The sequence below is a fragment of the Dothidotthia symphoricarpi genome, assembly GCF_010015815.1.
Source record: "Dothidotthia symphoricarpi CBS 119687 unplaced genomic scaffold P153scaffold_8, whole genome shotgun sequence".
Classification (NCBI taxonomy): Eukaryota; Fungi; Ascomycota; class Dothideomycetes; order Pleosporales; family Dothidotthiaceae; genus Dothidotthia; species Dothidotthia symphoricarpi.
Genome location: NW_022985015.1, coordinates 920,355 through 940,595, shown reverse-complemented (window position 1 = coordinate 940,595; position 20,241 = coordinate 920,355). Strand labels below are relative to the sequence as shown.

Here is a 20,241-nt window from a genome sequence, read left to right as displayed (position 1 = left end):
TCTGCTCGCCTTCATTTATCTGCCAAGACATGACTCGTGCGAGCTTCACCTTCAATGTTCGCTCATGCTTCCTGCTTTCCACCCAAGCTTCAACTACAATATGATACCGCCTGCCATCCCCCAATAACGACCGTATTTTTTACTCTCCGACTACGCGATCGAGCCTTGTAGAGCTCCCACCAAAATGGCGACGCCCACACCTTCGAGCAAGACGCCGTCCGGGCATCTCCCCGCCTTCTCCTCGCCTGCCCCGCGCAGCGTTCCTCATACGGGCAACCTGGGCATGATGAACTACGACTCACCGGCGGTGCTCAACATGCTCCACGAGGGCGGGGTGGGCATGGGTATCAGCATGAGCGGACTGGGCATGTCGCAGCTGGGGCTTAGCGCAAGTTCGTTGGGGCGCGCAGACGAGGCGGAGAGGACGCGCCGGCTGCACACGATCCTCGACACGCTGAAGGAGAAGCCCGGGCGCGTCAGCGAGGAGGGGCTTCTTGCACTATCTAAGAGAGTAGACATAGTGGTTCAGCCGGATCCCGACGGCAAGGCACACGCGTATATCCTAGTCATTGGCGAGAACGCTATGTGCGAAGTCTCCTTCATCAATGACGAGGTTGCGACAATCGACCTTCAGACTGGCCTGGATGGCGAACATCCTGAGCTGAATTTTGGCGCGACGGGTTCTCAGATCTTGGTGAGAAGCTTGAAGCCCCTACCCGGACAAAGCAAGATCAATGTCACGCTCGAGCGGTTTGCCGAGAATCTGGAGAAGCTGTTGACTTTGGATAAACTGAGTGCGCCGCAGAATGGTGGAGTCAGCTGCTACGATGCCATCGCGGGTGTCTATACGAGTCTGCGGAGGCTATTCGAGCACGAGAAGAAGATGGCGCTCGCCGTTATGGAAGCAAATACGTCTTATATGGATCACAAGGCGGAGAGAGAGGTTATGTGCAAGAAGAGTGGGCGCCCACGGTTGAACGGCGGGTTGTGTCTGGGGCTGAGTCTGGAGTATTGGATGGACAGGCGGCATATCATACGAAAACCGCGGCCATCACAACATACTTCAGGGAAGGGCAAGGAACAAGAGAACTCCGACTCCCAACCCGAACCCTCATACCCTGAAGACGACGACTCCGCAACAAACAAAATGTACTCCCTCACCATAGAATGCGAGTCCTCCCCCTCCGCCCTCTTCACACCAATCCGCATATCTCCCTCCTGGCTCAGCGACGCCATCGAAAAGCCCGCAGACGCAAACGACACAAACGCCTCCCTCGACACCATCCTACTCAACGCGCCGTCAATAGATTGGCTCGACCCCAAACCAACATACCTAGAACCCTCGACCAACACCGACGCAATGCACCTCGACTCGGCCCCAGGCCGCCTCCCCAACATCCGCTTCGTCGCGAAATTCAACCCCCCGCTCGTCGTCCCTCTGACCGTGTACATGCAACTCTACCAATCCGTCGGCATCGAGCCACGACCAGAAGAATTCCGCGCCACGACGTTTGTCGGCCTGGCGCTGAGACCCGGGGACGTGGATCCCGGCATGACGAGCACGGGTGGCGGGACGCACGAGATCCGCGCCTCGCGGACTGTCCTTGTCGTCGACAAAGAAGGCGGGAGGAAAAATAGACGGCACGACATGAGCCTATACGTCCCTAAGATGGAATACAGCTGCATACTCACCAGCCTGCCGTTTGCACACCCGAAGCAGATCGTAGAGGTGCTGCCCATACTGCGCCAGTATGCCTGCGCAACCAGCCTCCTCCGCGCGGTGTTCTGCGAGGAAACGTACCCGGGGACTCAGACGCAGGGAAGGGAAGAGACGCTGCAACTCGACGTAAACCTGTCGTACACGCCCCCAGCCCCCCGCCTCACATTGCACATCCCGCACCCCTTATCCTCTTCCTCCTCACCAACTCCCGGCACAAACCCCACTATCTCTTCCCTCCTCGCATCACTCCTCCTCCCGTCCTCCACCGACACCGAAAACAACAAAGACACCACGGCCTTCCACCCCCCCCTAACAGTAACCCTCGACATCCAGCCCAACGCCGACCTCCTCATCGCAGAGCAAAACATCCTCGACCTGCCCACCCTGCAGAGCACCGCCAGGGAGGCGGGCGACGTCGATATGGATAAAGTGGAGCTGGCGGAGCAGAAGGTTAAGAGGCTGGGTAGGGCGCTGGATGTTTGTGGGGATCTGGGCGTGTGGAGTGAGTGGTTGAGGCGGGAGGTTGGGCGTGTAGATTGAGGCGGTGGTGGGGAGATGGATATATTATTCTTAGCATTGTGCGCGGGATTCGAGGGATGGAATGGGCTGGAACAACTTTCCGGGCATGAATAAGGAGGTTTATTCTCAAGGAAATGTGCAGTTTTTGTGTATGGTGTGTGATGTGAACTTGTTTCGTCAAGTATCAAGTTCGTCGGACAAGATCAACCATGAACTACTAGAATATATGCATACATGACAACAGCAAATCACAAAGGCAATCATATGAAGTGTTCATGGAATATTCATTGCCGCTCTAAATTACATCGTTCCGTTCATGCAGAGTCTCGCCGCATCGTGAAGGATGGGTGGGGTATGAGGTATGAGGTGTAAAAAGGGGATGTGGTAGGGTGGGAGTCGAGGTTGGACAAAAAGCCCAAACCAAGCAGCCAGCGATCTAAGTCATGGTCGACAATAGTGTCATGTCATGTCATGATCCAACGAGGAAAATCGGGAGGGGGTATGAAGAGAGTACGTGGTGACAGAGGAAGAGGAAAAGCCACATCTATGGCTTGACGACCTCGACAATCATCTCCGTCTCGACGGTTCCGGCCTTCTCGGCGAAAGCAGCAACGTCAGCACCATCGGCCTTACCGAACATGGTCTCGGCGACGATGCCGGTGATCTGGTAAGGGTCACCGTTGGAGGCTGGGCGACGGTCCTCGAAGTATCCCTTGTTGTCCGCCGCGACGGAGCGGGGGATACGGACGGAGGAGCCACGGTTGGCGACACCCCAGGTGAACTTGTCGTACGAGGCTGTCTCGTGCTTGCCTGTCATGCGCAGCTGGTTGTCGGCACCGTAGACGGCCATGTGTTCCGCCTGGCGGGCAGAGAGCTTCTCCATAGCAGCCTCGATGGCCTTCATGCCACCCTCGGCGCGCGTCTCCTTGGTGGAAACGTTGGTGTGCAGACCAGCACCGTTCCAGTCACCAGGGATGGGCTTGGGCGCGAATGTGACCTTGGCACCAAACTCCTCAGCGACACGGTGCAGAAGGAAGCGGGACATCCAGAGCTGGTCGCCGAGGTCGATGTCGTTGCAGGGACCGACTTGGTACTCCCACTGCGCGGGCATGACCTCGGCGTTTGTGCCTGAGATCTCGATGTTGGCGTACATGCAGGCCTTGTAGTGGGCCTCGACGATGTCACGGCAGAAGACCCTGCCGGTGCCGACACCGCAGTAGTATGGGCCCTGGGGCGCCGGGAATCCGTTCTTGGGCCAGCCATATGGCCAGCCAAACTCGTCGAGGAGAGTGTATTCTTGCTCCAGACCGAACCAGATCTCGTGCTCGGCGTGCTTCTTGAAGATGAGCGCGGCGTCGTGGCGGTAGTTGTATGCATTAGGCGATCCATCCGACATGTATGTCTCGCACATGACGAGGATGTTGTCGCCTAGGCGGAACGGATCGGGGTAGAAGGCCACGGGGCGGAGGTAGACATCCGAGTTGTCGCCGGGAGCCTGGCCCGTCGACGAGCCGTCAAAGTTCCATTCTGGGAGGTCCGAGATGCTCTCGACCTTCTTGCTCAGAGTCTGTCATGGCAGTCAGTATTGTTGTGCTGTGCTCATGTTCGTGGTCATGTGAAGGAGGGGCTGGTTCGCGGGGCTTATCGTGGGGCGCGATAAGGCAGAACGCCAGGTCATGCAGCCACCAGCCGACCCGCAGCGCGGTATGAGGTCACCCTCGACGACCAACGACTGGACGGCCCAGCTCGACGCGCCTGCCGGACCATGCCCACTTGTTCTGCTATCGTCGAACGCCGCAATGCATTGTCTGTGTAGCAGAGAGACAGAAAATGGCTCACCTTTGACTTTGAGCGGACGCCGTTTGTGCCGTCTATCCAGACGTACTCGGCCATGACCTTGCCCTTCTGGGGGAGGGCGAGGTATTTTTGGAGCTGTCACGGATGGATTAGTGGAGCTCGTATCGGCACACGATCAGGTACAACTTACGTTGGCCGCATTGGAGATGATTGTTGACCCTGCCTGCAAAGTCTGTGAGCAACACTGTCCTGGAACTGCCAATTGGCATGGTGCTGGTTGTAGAGCCTACCATGACTGCGGTATGTGTGTTGACGACGGGGAAGGGTGTCGGGGGATCTGCCGGGAGAGGTAGATGTAGGCAAAGTGGAGGGGAGGTGTGTGGATGGAGAAGATGACTGGGGGCAGGGCGGCTTATTATAAGTAGTGAGTTGACTGTCTCGGTCAGATAATCCCTGAGCCAAGAGGCGCTCGCCGGACTGCACCCGTGGGATGAGGAAGCAATGCAGCGCAATCAGTATCGTCGGCCGCGCCAAAGGATGCAGCCCACTATCTAGCTTCCGCAACCTGCTTTTGAACCGGAACCACGCCTGTGGATGCGCCTGCCCAATCTGCTATATGGCTCACCTCGGCGCTGATAGTTACTCACAGCATCAGTCGTCTGCTACTCAAAGCGTCCTCACGGTAGCACAAAGAGCGAGTTTCGGTTGGCTACGGCTCGCGGCTGAGCCCCAACACGATCCGACTTTGACCGCTTTGTTCCTGGAAAGCGTCGCGAGGTATTACTAAATTTACACATGCAGACCATGGAATTGGTCATATCCCTCAGATGGCCCGAACCATGGCCATCTCTCGCCATTGCTGTTTGCCGCTATCAGCAGCCCCTGCACCCCTCCAAGGTGACTAGACGCGTATGTCTTACGCACGGAGAAACTCACAGCAATGTAAGCATGCAAATGCTCGTTGCACTTGCACCTGCAGCACCATCATCATGCATAAGGGAAACTAGAGGGGGCCTGGTGCGATAAGGACTTTTCGCAGCCGTTTCCCGTTCTGAGCCAGAAGACGGAAAGAACAACGTCCAGTCAAAATGCTCCGCAATCCTCCTGCGCGTGGCGGGGCGTGCAGGCCAAGGCACGATAGAGACGCGCAGAGTATCTACGACGAATTGCAGCCGCCGCGTATGTCAGATCCATCTGTGATTGCAAGCCTCGATTCGCTTTCCCCAGATTCTCCCTCACGCCCAAACCCCACGGACGTGAAGAAAGAGGTTGGGCAGGTAGAAAAGGCCGCAGGCGATGTCGGAACCAGATATCGCGCAAACGTGGCTCGTCGAACATGTTGGGGTGCGGCGAAGCGGGTTTGGTGGCGTATCCGCCAAGATAAAGCATCCCTGCAACCCAAGATAAGCCCTTACCGCATCGCCAAACGTAATGCCGGCCGCTGCTGAGCCGTTCGTCTTCTGCTGTGAATTGACCCACGCAGCATCATTCTCTGTGGGAAAGTGCATGTGTCTGGATTGTCATGACGCACGGTACATGGGGGAAAGACGGCAGCATCACAGAGCAGCGAAATTGACATCAAGATAGGCGTGTGCGGCTTCATGGCCGCATTGGGCAAGGCCAACGTGCAGGAGGTGAGGTTGAAATATGCTTAAATCTTCCCCAGATCCAGGCTCCGCTGAGCAAGGGATCTCGTTTGTCTAGTTTACGGCAGGGGACGTCGAGTCGTGAGCCTGGGACTTTGCCGTAGTTCGTCCGACATGCCCGAGTGCGTCAACAGGAATCGCAGTCTCCTCCCAGCGACATGCGTAACTTCTAGTGGTGGGTAGCTGCATGTCTTACGAGGATGCGGGATGCGACTGGGACGCGTCTGTCGACCTAGTGGTTCTGCATGAGGATGGCCTGTCCCGAAACTTTCCTCCCCAAGGTGTTGCTTTGACCGCACCTTCTCTCTTGGCGGACAGGCGCCAACTGACGCAGCTCGTGCGTGGCACGACTGGGTCGAGTTAACGGGGACGTGCAGAACGGCGTGCCTCTGGTGGGGTGGCGGCGGCGGGTGTACCTGCAGTAGGTACACCTGTATGATGGGCTGTGCTCAGCAGTGAGCTCGGGGAGAGACGGAGGTCTTGGGCTGCGGCTGATCACCAGACACTAGACATTCAGGGACGGTGCCAGTCGCATAGCGGTCCGGGGTAGGCTTATCAGAGCTGAGAGCGCGGTGGTGTCTGAGTCCTTTGATGATGCCATCTACGCAGCCACGCTCTCGTGTTAGTCATCATCGTTGCCAACCACTCACCGAAATCTATCTATCGAGCGCGCTGCAACATTCCCTATCCTCCAGATGTCTCCCACTGGCTTATTCAAAAGGTTTGATGCTCCCGAGGCGTATCCTGAAGACGCGACGGATGGTGGCCACTTCGCCAAGGATGGATGCTTTTGTGTGGCTCCATGGCTTCCGACTCAGAACCGAGAGGTATGATGGTGATGCTGGTCAAGGCTAGTGAAGGATTGTCGACTCCCAGAAGAAATGGAATCCGTCTAGACACAACCCATACAATGCGATACATCCATCGACCATTGCGGTAACGTTGAGCCTCTGACCTGGCAGGTAGGTTCGCGTGGTCCTTGAAGTCGCGAATAGCGTTGGAGCTGGATGATGCTCGACGTTGTACGTACGACAGCCCTTTCGTTGTACTGGAGGTGCGGCCTCTACAACACCAGTCTAGCTTTTACGTCGCCGTTGTCTGTTGTCTCCGCTCCAGCTCTAGCCTGGCCTTCTCACGACCGCATTCGCTTCAGTAAAGCGGTGCTAATTCGACCCGCTGGCAGTACCCGAGGAGATGGATCGTGTCACCACGGGTCGTAGCAGCCACGTGGAGAGAGCCATGAGGTGTAAGTCTTCTTCATAATAAGTCCAGGTGTCGACGTCGAGAAGATGTTTCCTCCAGCTTCTGTACGTTGCGGAATTCCAACTCTCCCCGATCTACTTCCGCCGCGTGTCCGGGAACTCTGCCGCAACGAAGTGCTGTGGGTGAAAGAGTGGAGCGCACAATCAGATTGTCTTGTAACAATGTGGTCCAAACAATGCGCAGGAGTCGGGAGAAGGGGACCGAATCTGGAAACACTGCTAGACACAATGCTGGTCGGACTGTACAACGACGGCGTTGTGATCCATTCCTTGTCTCCAAGTTTGTGTGCAGGCGTATATACACGGCAGCGTCTGCACTGATTAACAGCTACCCAGCTTCCCGATACGGTACCAGACCCTACGTTACCTGAACTCTGCAACAAGGGCCCCGCGACGTGCTTTTCTGCAGAAACCGTACTGGAAGTCCGTCTCACCCATGTGTCACACCGAGCACGTTTACCATCGACCCTGCAGCCACTGGGGTCGTGAGCGCTTCGTGGGAGAGCCTTGCTGTCGGGCTCGAATCGTCGATGGTCGGTATACGCCGTGCCTCTACGCAGAGAACATCGGGTCCGTTAACAGCAAAGAGGCTTGCGTCGACTGCAGGTTTCGCAAGTCGCGGGGTGGAGATGGTTGGAGACCATTCGCCAAAGTCAGCATCGCCGGATGGGCTAGGGTGGAAGAGAAGATGCAACAACGAGAAGTGAGACAGGCAGCTTCAGTGCGATACGAAGAGGGTAACTGTGCTCTTTCCCTTGGCGGAAGTTGCGGCTCACGGGGTGATTCAGAGGGTCACAGATGGTACTATCACTGGAAGGGTTGGTGGTCTCTCGAGATGAAGACTGCGAGTAACGATGGGCGCAAGCGGTTCTCTTGAAGGGGGTTGGAATCGACTAGCTGTGGTTTGATCTCTGTTCTAGGCAAGAGGAAATGTGAGAAGGTCCATCCTATGCGATGAAGTTGGAGCAGAGAGCAGCATGGGCGAGAGGGGTGCGCACGGACCAACATGTACGACGAATCAACTTGCGCCATGAGGTAACAGCAACTATACGATCACGACGTTCCGTGAGACATGTCAGTCACGGAATATCAACACGACGAACTAGACTTGTCGCAATCCACACCATCCAGTTGCTCTTATTAGATAGCTAGTTGGCGAGACGTGACAATGCGAATGTGTCTGGACTGGCTGTCACAATTGCTGATGGTGGCAGACTTGACGTAGAGGATGTACATGTTCGTTCACGATAGCGGGTTGATGCAGATAGAGGAGGCAGGCGGAGAAGGGTTCCAGCAACGCGGTCAGGCCTCATCTGGGTAGGGCTAGCGATAGGCCATGGCGTGTTACTGGAAGCGGACAATTAGAAACGCTGGTGAAGGCCTGATCGACGCCAGGGCCCATGTCCGTCACGTCGACTCCCATTCTCAACTCTCGGCAATTCGCACTCCCTCTCCCACACGCACATAGGCTCTCTCGCACGCATCTTGGCACTCGATGTTCTCGCGATCTCGAGCGGCTCCATCGTTCCCCTAGCGCATGAATTCTTCGCAGACCCGCTTCCTGCAGGGCAACGCCTAGCTCGCCTCGCCTCTGCTCTCAGGTACCAGATCCAGAGCGACCCCTAGAAATCGTCGACCATCCACGGGCACGCCGCCATGCACCCCTCTCCGGCCATGCACCGCCATACGCGCTCCGACACGGGCGACGTGTCGTCGCGCTCGAGCAGGACGCCCAGCTTCAGCAGCGACCGGCCCTCGGTCGCGTCGTCGGTGACGTTCCAGATGCCGTCGACGGTGCGCCCGGCCGCCGCCTACATTGCCGCCTCGGTGGCCTCGCAGATGGTCACCGACCACGTCAACGCGCAGCTGCGCCACGAGGACGCCGACAGCGAGGAGCTGGAGAACGCCGTCTTCTCCGAGCCCGCGCTGGCCCTGCTCAATGCCTTCCTCGACCACCTGCTGTTCGCCCTGCTCTCGGCGGCGCGCTCGTCGTCGCTCGCCGCCGTGCGGCCCGCCATTGCCGACGTGCTCAAGCCGCGCCTGGCCCGCGACGCCATCGAGGCGGCCGACGAGGAGCTGCGGGGGCTGCTGACGGGCGAGGAGGACGACGAGGACATGTCGACCCCCCACGGGCGCACCGCCGACCGCTGGGACGTGGAGAAGGTGTGGAAGCGCACCCGGCTGCGCGTCATGGTCTACACGCGCCTGGGCGAGCTCGAGGACGAGGACGAGGACCGCTACGTGCAGCAGGAGCGCGGCCTCAGCATGGACGACGACGACGACGACGACACGGGCCTGGTCTCGTGGGCCGCCGCTATCTTCCTGACCTCGGTCGTCGAGTACGTGGCCGAGCAGACGCTGCTGGTCGCCGCCCAGGCCGCCTTTGCCCGCACCGCCGCCAAGCTGCACAAGCTCGCCCAGCACGCCACCGGCGACGACGCCCCGTCCTTCGAGCGCCTGGTCATCGAGGAGCCCGACGTGGAGAAGATTGCCCTCAACGCCGCCCTGGGCCGCCTGTGGCGCACCTGGCGGAAGCGCGTCCGCTCGCCGCTCGCCGCGCCCCCGTCGGCGCGGGGCGTGGGCCCTCTGTCCAGCGCCCACAGCCTGCACCGCCGCCAGGCCAGCGACAGCACCCTCTCGTCGCTGCCCCACAGCCGCTCCTTCGACTCGGCACACACGCCCACGGAGACGCAGATTGCCGCCAACATCCCGCTGCCCCAGCGCGACAACGACGTCGACGAGATCGAGGTGCCCGGTCTGGCGCGCACCTACGACGACACCGAGAGCTCCGGCACGCACACGCCCACAGCCCGTCCCCAGCGCCCGATGAGCGTCATCATGCTGGCCTCTGTCGACAGTTTTCGACGCAGACTCCACCCCGGTCGCCCGCTGTCCATGCCCATACCAGAGACAGGCCCCTACTCGCCGCTCTTGCCCGCCACGGCCCCAGAACCGGAGACGCCCTTTGAGACGCCCATGACGACCATGCACGACCGCGACTCCTACATCGGCGCCGACGAGCTCGACGGCGCATCCCAGCCGAGGAGAGTCGACGAGAGCGACTCCGAGTCAGACGCCGATATGGTCGCCTTTGCTGCCTCGACCGGCATGGGCCTCCGCATGAGCACAGTCGGCCCCATCAGGACATCGCGGTTCGAGAACGTCGAAGAAGAGCCTGAAACCACGTCAGGCGGCTACGAGAGCGAACCCAAGATCATGCATTCCCAGAGGATGTCAGTCGAGAAGCTGGGGTCGCCCGGACTAGTGCGCACCTTCTCTGCCCGGAGCTCTGCTCTAAAGTCGCCCCGAGAAACACCCGTAGCTACGCCAATCGCGTCCCCGCACGAAGGCCGTTCGTACCTGTATGATTCACAGTCCGACGACGAGGTCGACCAACCCCGAGACACTGGCATTGCACGCACGTCGAATGCTCCTGTGGATCACGCTGCCGACAAGGGCAAACATGCTGCGAACGGAGGATATGTAGAGGCTCAGCCCCGTCAAGCCTCTTCGTCCTCAACGTCTGCCCGCAACACGCCTACGCCTACGCGTTCGCTCATGAGAAATCGTTCGAGCCACGAAAGTCCGGACGCTGCCAGCCCACCCCATGACCTGGTCTTGACTGAGCCAAGGTCTCGTGGCGCACCACTGCCTGCGCTGCAAGAGGGAGAGCAGCAGACAAACAAGGCGCATCAGAGAGTTGGCTCTGAAAACGCTCAGCGAAGGAGTGCGCACTTTGGGAACCCCAAGCGCAATCCATCCTATCGCTCTCTTGAGGCTCCCATCTCCGTCGCTGAACGTCAAATGCAACGCAGTCCTGTCGAGCACACAGCGCGCTCCAGGCCCTCCTCGCACAGGTCGTCTTCCGATATATCTACTACCCAGCAAGGTGCATCGTCTTCCCCCACGACGAAGAGGCCAGGTAGTTTCACTACTATGCATAACGACATTGAAACCGCCAGTCAACGGTCACTCTCGCGCAATCTTGGCGAGCGCATGTCAGAATCAGACCGTGAGCGTCAGTTCGACTCGCTGGTCAAGGGAAAGGAGACAGTCAAGTACACGATTACGCCTGCGAATATGCGGGATCCTGTGAGTGTGTCCTAACGCTCGCCCAGCCACTGCTAACATTGCATAGGAATCGCCCGTTGTGCAGAAAGTAGAGCCGAGCCTACATGCTACATCGCCTGTCACTGGCTTTCCCCGGCTTAGCACTGACAGAGACAGCTCCTTTTCCGCAGACAGGTCACCAGCCAGGACTGCGTCGCGAAACAAGGGTCCAACAGCTGCTCATCACAGACCTTCGCCGAGTAGGAAAGTCGTCATCAGACCACTTGCGAGGGAGCCACGGATTGAGGCTGAATCTATGCGTGACTTTGCCGATTTCATTCGATCGACTGGACCCTCACCTGGACAAGAAAAGCCCGTGCAGCCTTTTGTCGCCATCAGTGGCAACGGTACACACTCTGCTGGTGCTTCGTCGCCCTCGCTTACGCGGAACTCGTCAACGAAACAGTCGAACCGCAATGCCGACGCACTATCCACGAGATCGCGGGTCAATATGGAGCCACGCAGTCCAGCGGGCCTCAGCACTGGCAACAACGAACTAATCGATTTCATCCGCCAGGGACCACCTGACGATGGTCACCCCAGAATCAATCGATCCATTGCACCGTTTCGGACCACGATCGACTCTGACCAATTTGATGGTATGCTGGGTAACCACGGCAGCGTCGAAGCCGCATACGGCTCCAAAGCCTCAACCCTCAATTCCAAGCATTCCACGCAAACCGTCAATTCTCGAACCGGCCTTCTTCCAGCGCCCAACGTTGTGCAACCAGCCTACTCCAACACCCCACAAATGTTGACTGGTAACATGGCATCAAGTTCCGAGCCTCACGTAACACGGACTCGCCGACGTGTAAAGGACCCCTATGCAATCGACATCTCGGACGAGGAGGATGACGATGACGACGAAGTCGAAGACCAGCTGACTGCACTCCCTCCTTCCAACCAGCCCAAACAGGAGAGCCTGATGGATTTCCTAAGCGGCATGGATCCACCTAGCACCAGCAAACCTCAACCCTTCATGCTCAGTCAAGAGGCCATAGCCGCAGCCAAAGCCCGCGCGAACAGCTCCTCCAACTCATCAGTCTCGTCGTCTGCGACTGCAATCCCTGACGCAACTCGCGGCCACCAACCCTCTCGTGTACAGACGCGTGCCCCCGCGATCGTAGATACGCGTGCGAGAAACACTGCAACGAGTGATCTTGCTGATTTCCTGAGGAACTCTGGTCCGGCAGAACTTCCGGCGTCGGCGAAGAAGGATGTGCCCGCAGAACCGGAGAAGAAGAGAAGGTTCTGGAGGAGCAAGAAGACGACTAATTCCGACACGTGATGATCGTTTTCTTTTCCACTTTTGGGTTTCTTGATGAATGAGGATATGGTTGACATGGCTGGCGTCTTGGATTGGTGGCCAAGATCTTACTTTCTCTCTCCCTTTTGCTTATGCTTCTTGTTATTGTTCTTCTTCTTCTTTACCCCTTCTTGTACTTTTTGCATCTCTTCTATTTGGAGTCGGGAAAAGCTACTGCGGCTTTGGATGAAGGAACCCTCCTTCTGGTTTGTGGATATTTCGATGGAACCTTTTATGTATTTTTCTCATACCCATTTTGGATACCTGCGTTCCCCTTTCATCATTGACTAATGGGTTTTGTTCTTTGATGATAGCTTGATTCGTTTTCCTGCTTTGGTCCTTGCGTTGAGTTTTGCCGACGTGTTGATTTGACGAGTAAGTAGAAATCCAAATGCGCAGGCTATGTCGTACGACTATGTCTGAATGAGATGACTATTGATGCGACTACTGATGTTGATAGCATAGTACATATGCGCGACCGCGTCGACGTTTGTACTAATGTCTATGGTGTGGAGTCGGGGAAGAGCATAGTGCAACCTCGGAACGGAAGAGAAAACGAAACAGAAGAGACGGTAAGAATATTGTGTCGACCCGCGTCGTTCCTCCAGCTGCACCCTCCACTCTCATTTCCAGGTGTTTCTTCCCCAGCACCTCGCGGCTGGCGCAGGAGACGTCCGGACAATTACCCGACGACGACCTTTGAAATCCTAGCGCGCCCGCATGACTCGCGCACGCGGCAACAGCTTACCCCAGATTTCGGCATCTATAACTCCAGACAGACCACATCCCATCTCACGCCCACACCCGTGTATCTCGAGATCCACACTCCCAATCACTCTCAACTGCCCTCTCCCATTACACAGCAAACATGCCTCAACCACCCTCATCCTACACATACAACCACACCCAAACCAACATCACGAGCCTAATATCCCACCTCGAAACCCACAACATCCCCTACTCAACCGACCCCGAAACCCTAACCTCCAAGGCAAACACGCCCCACTCCCCCGCTCAGCCCCACGAAACCCCCCTCGCAGTCTTCTTCCCCACATCCACCCAGCACGTCTCCACCATCTTGAAAGCGTGCCATGAGCGCCTTGTAGCAGTGACCACATTCTCCAGCGGGACGAGTTTTGGCGGCGCGCTGACGGCGACACGGGGTGGGATTTGCGTGAGCTTTGAGAAGATGAACAAGATTGTGAGGCTGAATGAGGATGATATGGATGTTGTTGTTCAGCCGGGGCTGGGGTGGGTCGAGCTGAATGAGGTGTTGAGGGAGAAGGGGCTGTTCTTTCCTGTGGATCCGGCGCCGGGGGCGAGTGTTGGGGGGATGGTGAGTGGAGGTTGTCATTTCTGGTGGACCGGGGTGGCATAGCAATGAAGACCAAACGCTGATGCAGCTCTCAGATCGCAATGTCCTGCTCAGGCACAAACGCCTACCGCTACGGCACAATGAAAGAATGGGTCATATCCCTCACCGCCGTCCTCGCAAACGGCTCCATAATCAAAACACACAACCGCCCCCGAAAATCCTCCGCAGGCTACGACCTCACACACCTCCTCATCGGCTCAGAAGGCACCCTCGCCCTCGTCACCCAAGCCGTGCTCAAACTCGCAATCCTCCCGCAAAACCTGCACGTCGGCCTCGCTACCTTCACTTCCTTCCAGCACGGCGTCAACGTCGTCGTCGCCCTGCAGAAAGCAGGCCACCAGCTCGAAGCCCTCGAGCTCGCAGACGGCCCGCAAATGCACTGCGTCAACTACTCGCGCCTCGCCGGGCAAGTCTTCTCCGAGACACCAACTCTGTTCTTGAAATTCGCGGGCCCGTCCACAGCGCTTCTAACCGACCAGATCCGCGCCGTGGAACAGCTGTGCAAGGCGCAAAACGCCCTCTCGTACGAGGTCACTGCCGACACGCACCGCATCGACGTCCTGTGGGGCGCGCGGAAATGCATCGGCCGCGCGCTGCTCACGATGAAGAAACACCCGTCCGATCTATTCATGCACTCCGACTGCGCGGTGCCGATCTCCAATCTCGCGGCGCTCGTGGAGGGTACGCATGAGCTTATTGCTGCCGCGCCGTCGCGTAATAGGAAGGAGTGGTTTTGCGCGAATGTCGGGCATGTGGGTGATGGGAATGTGCATTCGAGTATTATTTGTCCTGTGGCGGATAGGCTGGCTGTGGAGAGGGTGTTGAGGCAGATTGCTAGTTTGGCACTGAGGCTGGAGGGGACGGTTACGGGGGAACATGGTGTGGGGCTTAAACTGAGGGATGCGTTGCTTGAGGAGGTGGGTGGGCAGGGGGTGGAGGCTATGAGGAGGGTGAAGAGGGCGTTGGATGAGAGGGGCATTTTGAATCCGGATAAGGTTTTTAGACTGGAGGATGATGGGGGGGAGGAGAGGGCGAAGTTGTAAGGGTTGTATGAATGGTAAGTTTTTTCATGATAGTGAGAGGATTTGTATATCCCGTATACCATTTAGACTGTTTTGCTCTGGGTCGTCAAGACATCAGAGTTGTAGGCTCGGATGAGTTGATCATAATCCATAAATACATTGATTCAGCCTAAACTCCCACCACAACTTCCACAACACACATCACAGCTTCGCCTCACTCGCCCGCCCAACAGACCCCGCCTTCCTCAAAGCATTCCACAAGCTTAACCCTTCATCAAGCCTCGTATCCTCCTCAACCACCACCCGCCCATCCCCCTTCAACGTCCTCACCTGCATAGCACGCTCCGTACCCCACTGCATCTCCTCGCCCTTCAGAAAGCAGCTCAGCGGCCCATGAAACGCCTCCCTCGCCACACTCTTCTCCCCCTCCTCAAGCGCCTCGCCATTCCCCCAAAACCACATCGCCATATCCGCCCCATGCGTCGCGCCCCAACTCCGCGGAACCCTCTTATCCACGCACCGAGCGCGCCACTCGATTCGATACCGATGCATCAACTCCCCCGCACCATGGCGAACCAGTCCATCCACCATCCCGCGCTCCAGGGCGTGGATCTGCACATCAGCGTATATATGACCGAACGCCTCCTGCCAGCTCGCATACTTGGCAGGTAGTTTACGGCCGGGGAAATAGTGCGCCATGAGAGCCCGGCACGCCGTGCGCGGGTAGTCTGCCTCCAGGCGGTGCAGCATGTTCTCGTATCCCGGCTGCGGCGGCCGCCACGTCCCGTACACAAAGTGCTCGTCGCTGCATTCGCCGATGATGAGGCGTACGTCTCGCGCTTTCATGCGTGTTGCGAAGGTGCCGTTGTCGAGCTCGGAGAGGAGGTTGGGCCGCACGAAGGCGCCGTCTGTTACGGCGCGGAATTGGTGCAACTTCATCCTGTGACTTGCTGCGGTTAGTGTTTTTGTGTCGAGGGCGCGGAGGTTTGCGAGTTTTTCTGCTGGGGATAGGGTGGTGGGGATGTTCAGAACTGCTAGTAATTCGTTGAATTGGTCCTGTGCTTCGTCTAGGCTCTTGGGTTGTACACCCGGCCCATTAGATAGCATGAGCGCTCTCTTGATGATGGCTTTCTCATTCGGGACGCCTAGGTCGTAGGCTAGTTGGTGGAAGACGGAGTGCGAGCCCGCCGAGTAGCCGCCGATGGTGATGTTGGATGCGTTGCCGCCGAAGTAGCTGATGTTCTCCCACGTCCATTGGAGTGCCATGCGTTGGTCCCAGAAACCCAGGTTCACGGAAAAGTCGGGACATGATTGCTGGAGCTCCGAGGAGGCGAGGAAACCGAAGAGGTTTAGGCGGTAGGCAGGTGCAACGACGATGCATTGGATTGGTGATTCGCTGAGGAGGGCGCGCAGGTCCATGTCATTTGGGCTACCGAATTGGAGGAAGCCCCCGTCTGTGATGGGTTAGCCAAGGTGGGTATATGTATCTCCCGGATCCATGATATCAAAGGGAGTTTTCCCTCGAGAATTTGACTTGAACATCAATCCCAACATTCGCAAAGTCAAAAACCCCTACACAAGGAGAGTCCTGAAAACTTACGTATCCAAAACAGCACCGGCCACCCTACTCAAACACATCAGCCAAACCACTCAAACCCATAACACGACGAGCTCGAATCTGTACCTCCAGCAGGCGGCTCCCCAACCGGAACCCACACATTACTCTGCAAGCAATCCTCATCCCATATGCTTGCATCCAGCACCTCCCCAAACGCTCCCGGTTGTGGACACAACCCACATCCCCCCGTGAAGGTCGCCGGATTCACCCTCGTCCCGTACCGGTAGCATGGAGGCAGCGGTCTGGGTTTTTGGAAACGGAATGGTCCGAGGGGAGGCAGGGCGTAGGGGATTCCGTTGAAGAGATGGCAGAGTGGGCGTGAGTCTGGGCCGAGGTAGGTCAGGCCTGAAGCGATGCCGCGGAATTGGAGGTCCCGTGTGTAGGGTTTGGAGGGCTTCAACATTTTGGTTCTTCTTTTTTCAGGCGGATAGGGTGGTTGATGGTGATGAGATGGTGGTTGTAGGGTGAGAGCTAAGATGGAGGTAGGGTGGTGTGGCGCAGGTGGATTCGCGTATGGTGATTGGGTGGGTTTACATGGTCGACCAGCTCGGTTGGTTCCTTGTGAATAGCGTTACGGTCTGTCTGACGTATTCTTGATGTTCTGGCTTATACGAAGTTTGTGTGTTTCTTACGCAGACTAGTATCTCTATATTCCAGCATTGTTTCATCGTCATCTGTTTACATCGTCAATGTAAGCTTGACTTGTGGACGCATCCTTTATCGTGACGCCGAAAGTCCTGGAAAAGCCAGCATGGAACATGGAATTGCAGATACTCCATTTAATAGCAGTTGTTTCGTGGTTGATAGATGAATGAGACCATCATCTATGTCCCCAGCAAAGGCTTTCGCAATTGGGAAAAAGGTGTTCAAGGGTGGGCGACATTCGCCTAATCTCACTTGATGATAGTCGCCGGGTAAACATCCATGCAGACCTACTCTACAAAAACACCAACTTCAGAGGAATTAAAATTTTTGAAATCTCCATACCTAGCCCCTCTAAAATACTACTATTTAATTTAGAAAGGTTACTTTACTTACGTTTATAAGCTAGCTAGCTCCCTAAAGCCCTAGTATTATTATTATAATAGCGCTGCTTTTCTAGACTAAATAGGTAGTAAGTATCTAAACTTATAACCTTAAGACTTACTTTACTACGTTTATAATAGTACTTAAAGTATACCTAGAAGCCCTTACTAGTAATAGAAAGGCTTCCCTTATTAAGAGAAATAATATTACTACTCTTATTTAAGACGCCCTTAGCTTTATAAAGTACTACTATACCTACTTAACTAAAAGTATCTAATAAACTAAAGATATTACTACTATAATAAAGAAAATTAACTACCTTTATTAGCAATTAATTAGGAGGATAGGTAAAGGACACTACTATAATATTAGTATTATAGAGAATTAACCCTTAGCCTTAGATATTATAATAGAAGTCCTATACCTTATTTAACCCTATATTTCTCCTTTAGAAACCCTATATATAGAGTAAACTAATAGAAATCTTAAGGTAATTAAGGTTATAATTACTAACCTAGTATACTATAATACTTTTATATTAGCAGAATACTAGAAGACTTTAAAAGAGAGTATTTTACTTACTTTTACTAGCTTAGAAGGAACTAAGATTTAATACATTTAAAGATTAGGTTTAGAAGACCTAGAAATCTTTATAGAAAACTAAGAATCCTATTATAAGATTCTAGAAACCTTAGAATTCTAGCTGCTATAGATAGTAGGCGCTTTTATTAATACTACCTATTTTAGGGTACTAGTATATAGAGTACCTATTAACTAGATAGACTTATCTAAATAAGGGAAATAGGCTCTTATAGTAACTCTTAAATTAGATAATATAAATTCTGTTTTTAAAGCTAATATTTTATATATTAGCTAGCTTAACTCTAAGACTAGTTCTAAGAAGATATGTACTTTAGTTATTCTTACTCTTAATAACTTTAAAGATACTAATACTCTTATTTAGTATAGTATTATATAGTAGAGTAAGAAGCTAAATATAGTCCTTTATAACTACGCCTAGTAAATTACCTAATACTTTAACTGCTATTAATACAGATATACTACTATAATATAAAGATATACTAGAACTTAGTATAGCTAGCTATAGGTATATAGACTATATACTAGAGCCTATAAGAAAGAAAACTATTTCTTAAATTTAATTAAAAAGTATATAAACTGCTAAAGTAATTATATAGCTATAGACTCTACTTATAACTTCTATACTTAAGAAGCTACCTAGGTTAAAGCCTAGAAAGAAACTCTAAAGATTTAGTATAATATACTAAACCTAAGACTACTAATAAGACCTTAGGTAAATAAATAGAATTTAGAAGCTCTAGTAAACTTTAAAAAAGAGAGGCTTTTACTTACTTTTATAATATTAGAAAACTTAGATAGCTTAGTTTTCTAAAAGGATACTTTACCTCTTATTAGCCTATATACTAAAGCCTTAAAGGCTAGGTTAGAGAAAGTAGCTCTATTATTACTTATAGTACCTCTCCTAATTCTACCTTTTATAATTAAGAGTATAACTATAAGTTAACTTCTCTTAGAGGCTCCTATTACTAGAAGTATCTAGAAGTTAAGAAATATATTAGATAGGCTAATTATATACCCTAAGAAGTTTAAAGTAAAACTAGAAACTTTTTTACTAAAACTAATACTTAAAATAGTATAATCTACTAAGTAGAACCTACTTTCCTTAGAGTTAGTAGTATATAAGGCTAAGGCCTTATATAATACTAAGCTAGAAGAAATATAGGCTACTAAAACAGTAGTCTCTTAGCTAGTAAAAAGAGTAGTAAGGGAATATTAGATTACTAAAGATACTAGGCTTACTAAATATTTATACTTTAATTAAGAAGGTAGTAATAATCTTACAGAATTAATAGCTAGTAATAAGAACTATAGTTAATATTCTTCTATATTAGCCTTAGACTTAACTACTACTACCTAATTAGGGTAAATAATTAACTAGCCTAAGAAATACTTCTAAACCCTAGACCTACAAAATCTCTAGAAGAGAAAAGACCTACTAGTAGTAAGAGGCCTTAGTAGACTTAGTAAAACGCTCCTACTAGTAAAATACTAAAACCTTAATTTAGCTAGTAGTTTAAGAGACTTTAAATCTAAAGCTACTACTTTAACTAATCCCTATAGTTTAGAATACAAGTATAAGGATATTTAAGAAAAAAGAGGCTAGAATTTCTACTCCTAGAACTTACTATTATCTTCTATAATATAGGTAAGGCCTATAAGACTTACTCTATATTTTTAGCTAATTAGGCTTACTCTAAAATAGATATTGTCTTTATATAAGAACTATAGTATAATACCTTTAGTAAAATATAGGTAACTATAAACTACGTTAGGTACTACACTATCTTTAAACCTATAAAGAATACTAGAACTATAATCTATATCTATAAGAACTTAGGCCTAAAAGTAACTAGAGTTCTTAAAAAGAGTACTAACCTTTTAGTAATTCTTCTAATAACTAGTAAAGAGACTAATATTCTACTAGTTAATATCTATAACTATATTTCTAATACTAACTTAACTATAGTTTTAAGAGACTTAAATACTTTTATCTTTAAACTTTACTTAGCTAAACTGTAAGTAGAACTGCTAATAGCTAGGGATTTTAATACCTATTAGTATAAATAGGATACTAGGCGCCTAAGTAACTTAGTAGAGAAGATACTCTTCTAAATCTCTATAAGTTATTTACTTACCTAAATACTACCCTCTAGTACTCTAACGTATTTCCTGTAATAACTAGATAGTTAATTCTAGTAACTCTTAATAATTAACCTAGTCTTTATTTTAATAATGCT

The 20,241-nt window shown here is 52.8% G+C and overlaps 6 protein-coding genes across 6 annotated transcripts; 4 read left to right on the top strand and 2 right to left on the bottom strand.

Annotated features, from left to right (window-relative positions):
* The first annotated feature begins 71 nt into the window (after positions 1–71).
* Positions 72–2,522, top strand: P153DRAFT_219134 (uncharacterized protein). The gene is made up of 2 exons (XM_033662611.1): positions 72–1,641; positions 1,696–2,522. Exons 1-2 carry the CDS (start codon positions 185–187, stop codon positions 2,258–2,260), a joined length of 2,022 nt encoding a protein of 673 aa, XP_033524873.1. The 5' UTR covers positions 72–184; the 3' UTR covers positions 2,261–2,522.
* P153DRAFT_219008 (glutamine synthetase) lies at positions 2,522–4,445 on the bottom strand. Its single transcript, XM_033662610.1, has 4 exons — positions 4,327–4,445; positions 4,227–4,259; positions 4,079–4,171; positions 2,522–3,806 (listed from the first exon to the last, which is right to left on the bottom strand). The coding sequence occupies exons 1-4, from the start codon at positions 4,327–4,329 to the stop codon at positions 2,784–2,786; spliced, it is 1,152 nt and encodes a 383-aa protein (XP_033524872.1). The 5' UTR covers positions 4,330–4,445; the 3' UTR covers positions 2,522–2,783.
* A 2,675-nt stretch (positions 4,446–7,120) lies between these two features.
* On the top strand, positions 7,121–7,821 carry P153DRAFT_384753 (uncharacterized protein; the record flags this gene model as incomplete). The annotated part of the gene is made up of 2 exons (XM_033670374.1): positions 7,121–7,224; positions 7,281–7,821. 2 exons carry the CDS (start codon positions 7,121–7,123, stop codon positions 7,819–7,821), a joined length of 645 nt encoding a protein of 214 aa, XP_033524871.1.
* Positions 7,822–8,411: 590 nt separating this feature from the next.
* Positions 8,412–12,772, top strand: P153DRAFT_314427 (uncharacterized protein). The gene is made up of 2 exons (XM_033664921.1): positions 8,412–11,036; positions 11,083–12,772. The coding sequence occupies exons 1-2, from the start codon at positions 8,601–8,603 to the stop codon at positions 12,340–12,342; spliced, it is 3,696 nt and encodes a 1,231-aa protein (XP_033524870.1). The 5' UTR covers positions 8,412–8,600; the 3' UTR covers positions 12,343–12,772.
* A 409-nt stretch (positions 12,773–13,181) lies between these two features.
* On the top strand, positions 13,182–14,778 carry P153DRAFT_338325 (FAD-binding domain-containing protein; the record flags this gene model as incomplete). The annotated part of the gene is made up of 2 exons (XM_033665782.1): positions 13,182–13,696; positions 13,771–14,778. The coding sequence occupies exons 1-2, from the start codon at positions 13,229–13,231 to the stop codon at positions 14,776–14,778; spliced, it is 1,476 nt and encodes a 491-aa protein (XP_033524869.1). The 5' UTR covers positions 13,182–13,228.
* A 25-nt stretch (positions 14,779–14,803) lies between these two features.
* On the bottom strand, positions 14,804–16,847 carry P153DRAFT_430681 (paraben-hydrolyzing esterase precursor). The gene is made up of 3 exons (XM_033672851.1): positions 16,442–16,847; positions 16,358–16,381; positions 14,804–16,211 (listed from the first exon to the last, which is right to left on the bottom strand). The coding sequence occupies exons 1-3, from the start codon at positions 16,776–16,778 to the stop codon at positions 14,959–14,961; spliced, it is 1,614 nt and encodes a 537-aa protein (XP_033524868.1). The 5' UTR covers positions 16,779–16,847; the 3' UTR covers positions 14,804–14,958.
* Between the last annotated feature and the right edge of the window lie 3,394 nt (positions 16,848–20,241).

What these genes read in the sequence shown, in the direction of transcription:
- P153DRAFT_219134 (XM_033662611.1), top strand. Translation starts at nt 185, where the DNA reads ATGGCGACGCCCACACCTTCGAGCAAGACGCCGTCCGGGCATCTCCCC. An exon ending in GGCGGGAGGAAAAATAGACG is followed by an intron (nt 1,642 to 1,695) that starts GCACGACATGAG and finishes CATACTCACCAG; the next exon opens with CCTGCCGTTTGCACACCCGA.
- P153DRAFT_314427 (XM_033664921.1), top strand. Translation starts at nt 8,601, where the DNA reads ATGCACCCCTCTCCGGCCATGCACCGCCATACGCGCTCCGACACGGGC. An exon ending in CTGCGAATATGCGGGATCCT is followed by an intron (nt 11,037 to 11,082) that starts GTGAGTGTGTCC and finishes AACATTGCATAG; the next exon opens with GAATCGCCCGTTGTGCAGAA.
- P153DRAFT_430681 (XM_033672851.1), bottom strand. Translation starts at nt 16,778, where the DNA reads ATGTTGAAGCCCTCCAAACCCTACACACGGGACCTCCAATTCCGCGGC. An exon ending in TGGGGAGCCGCCTGCTGGAG is followed by an intron (nt 16,382 to 16,441) that starts GTACAGATTCGA and finishes GTGTTTGAGTAG; the next exon opens with GGTGGCCGGTGCTGTTTTGG. An exon ending in GCCGGTGCTGTTTTGGATAC is followed by an intron (nt 16,212 to 16,357) that starts GTAAGTTTTCAG and finishes AACCCATCACAG; the next exon opens with ACGGGGGCTTCCTCCAATTC.
- P153DRAFT_219008 (XM_033662610.1), bottom strand. An exon ending in TCATCTCCAATGCGGCCAAC is followed by an intron (nt 4,172 to 4,226) that starts GTAAGTTGTACC and finishes CATCCGTGACAG; the next exon opens with CTCCAAAAATACCTCGCCCT. An exon ending in GCGTCCGCTCAAAGTCAAAG is followed by an intron (nt 3,807 to 4,078) that starts GTGAGCCATTTT and finishes CTGCCATGACAG; the next exon opens with ACTCTGAGCAAGAAGGTCGA.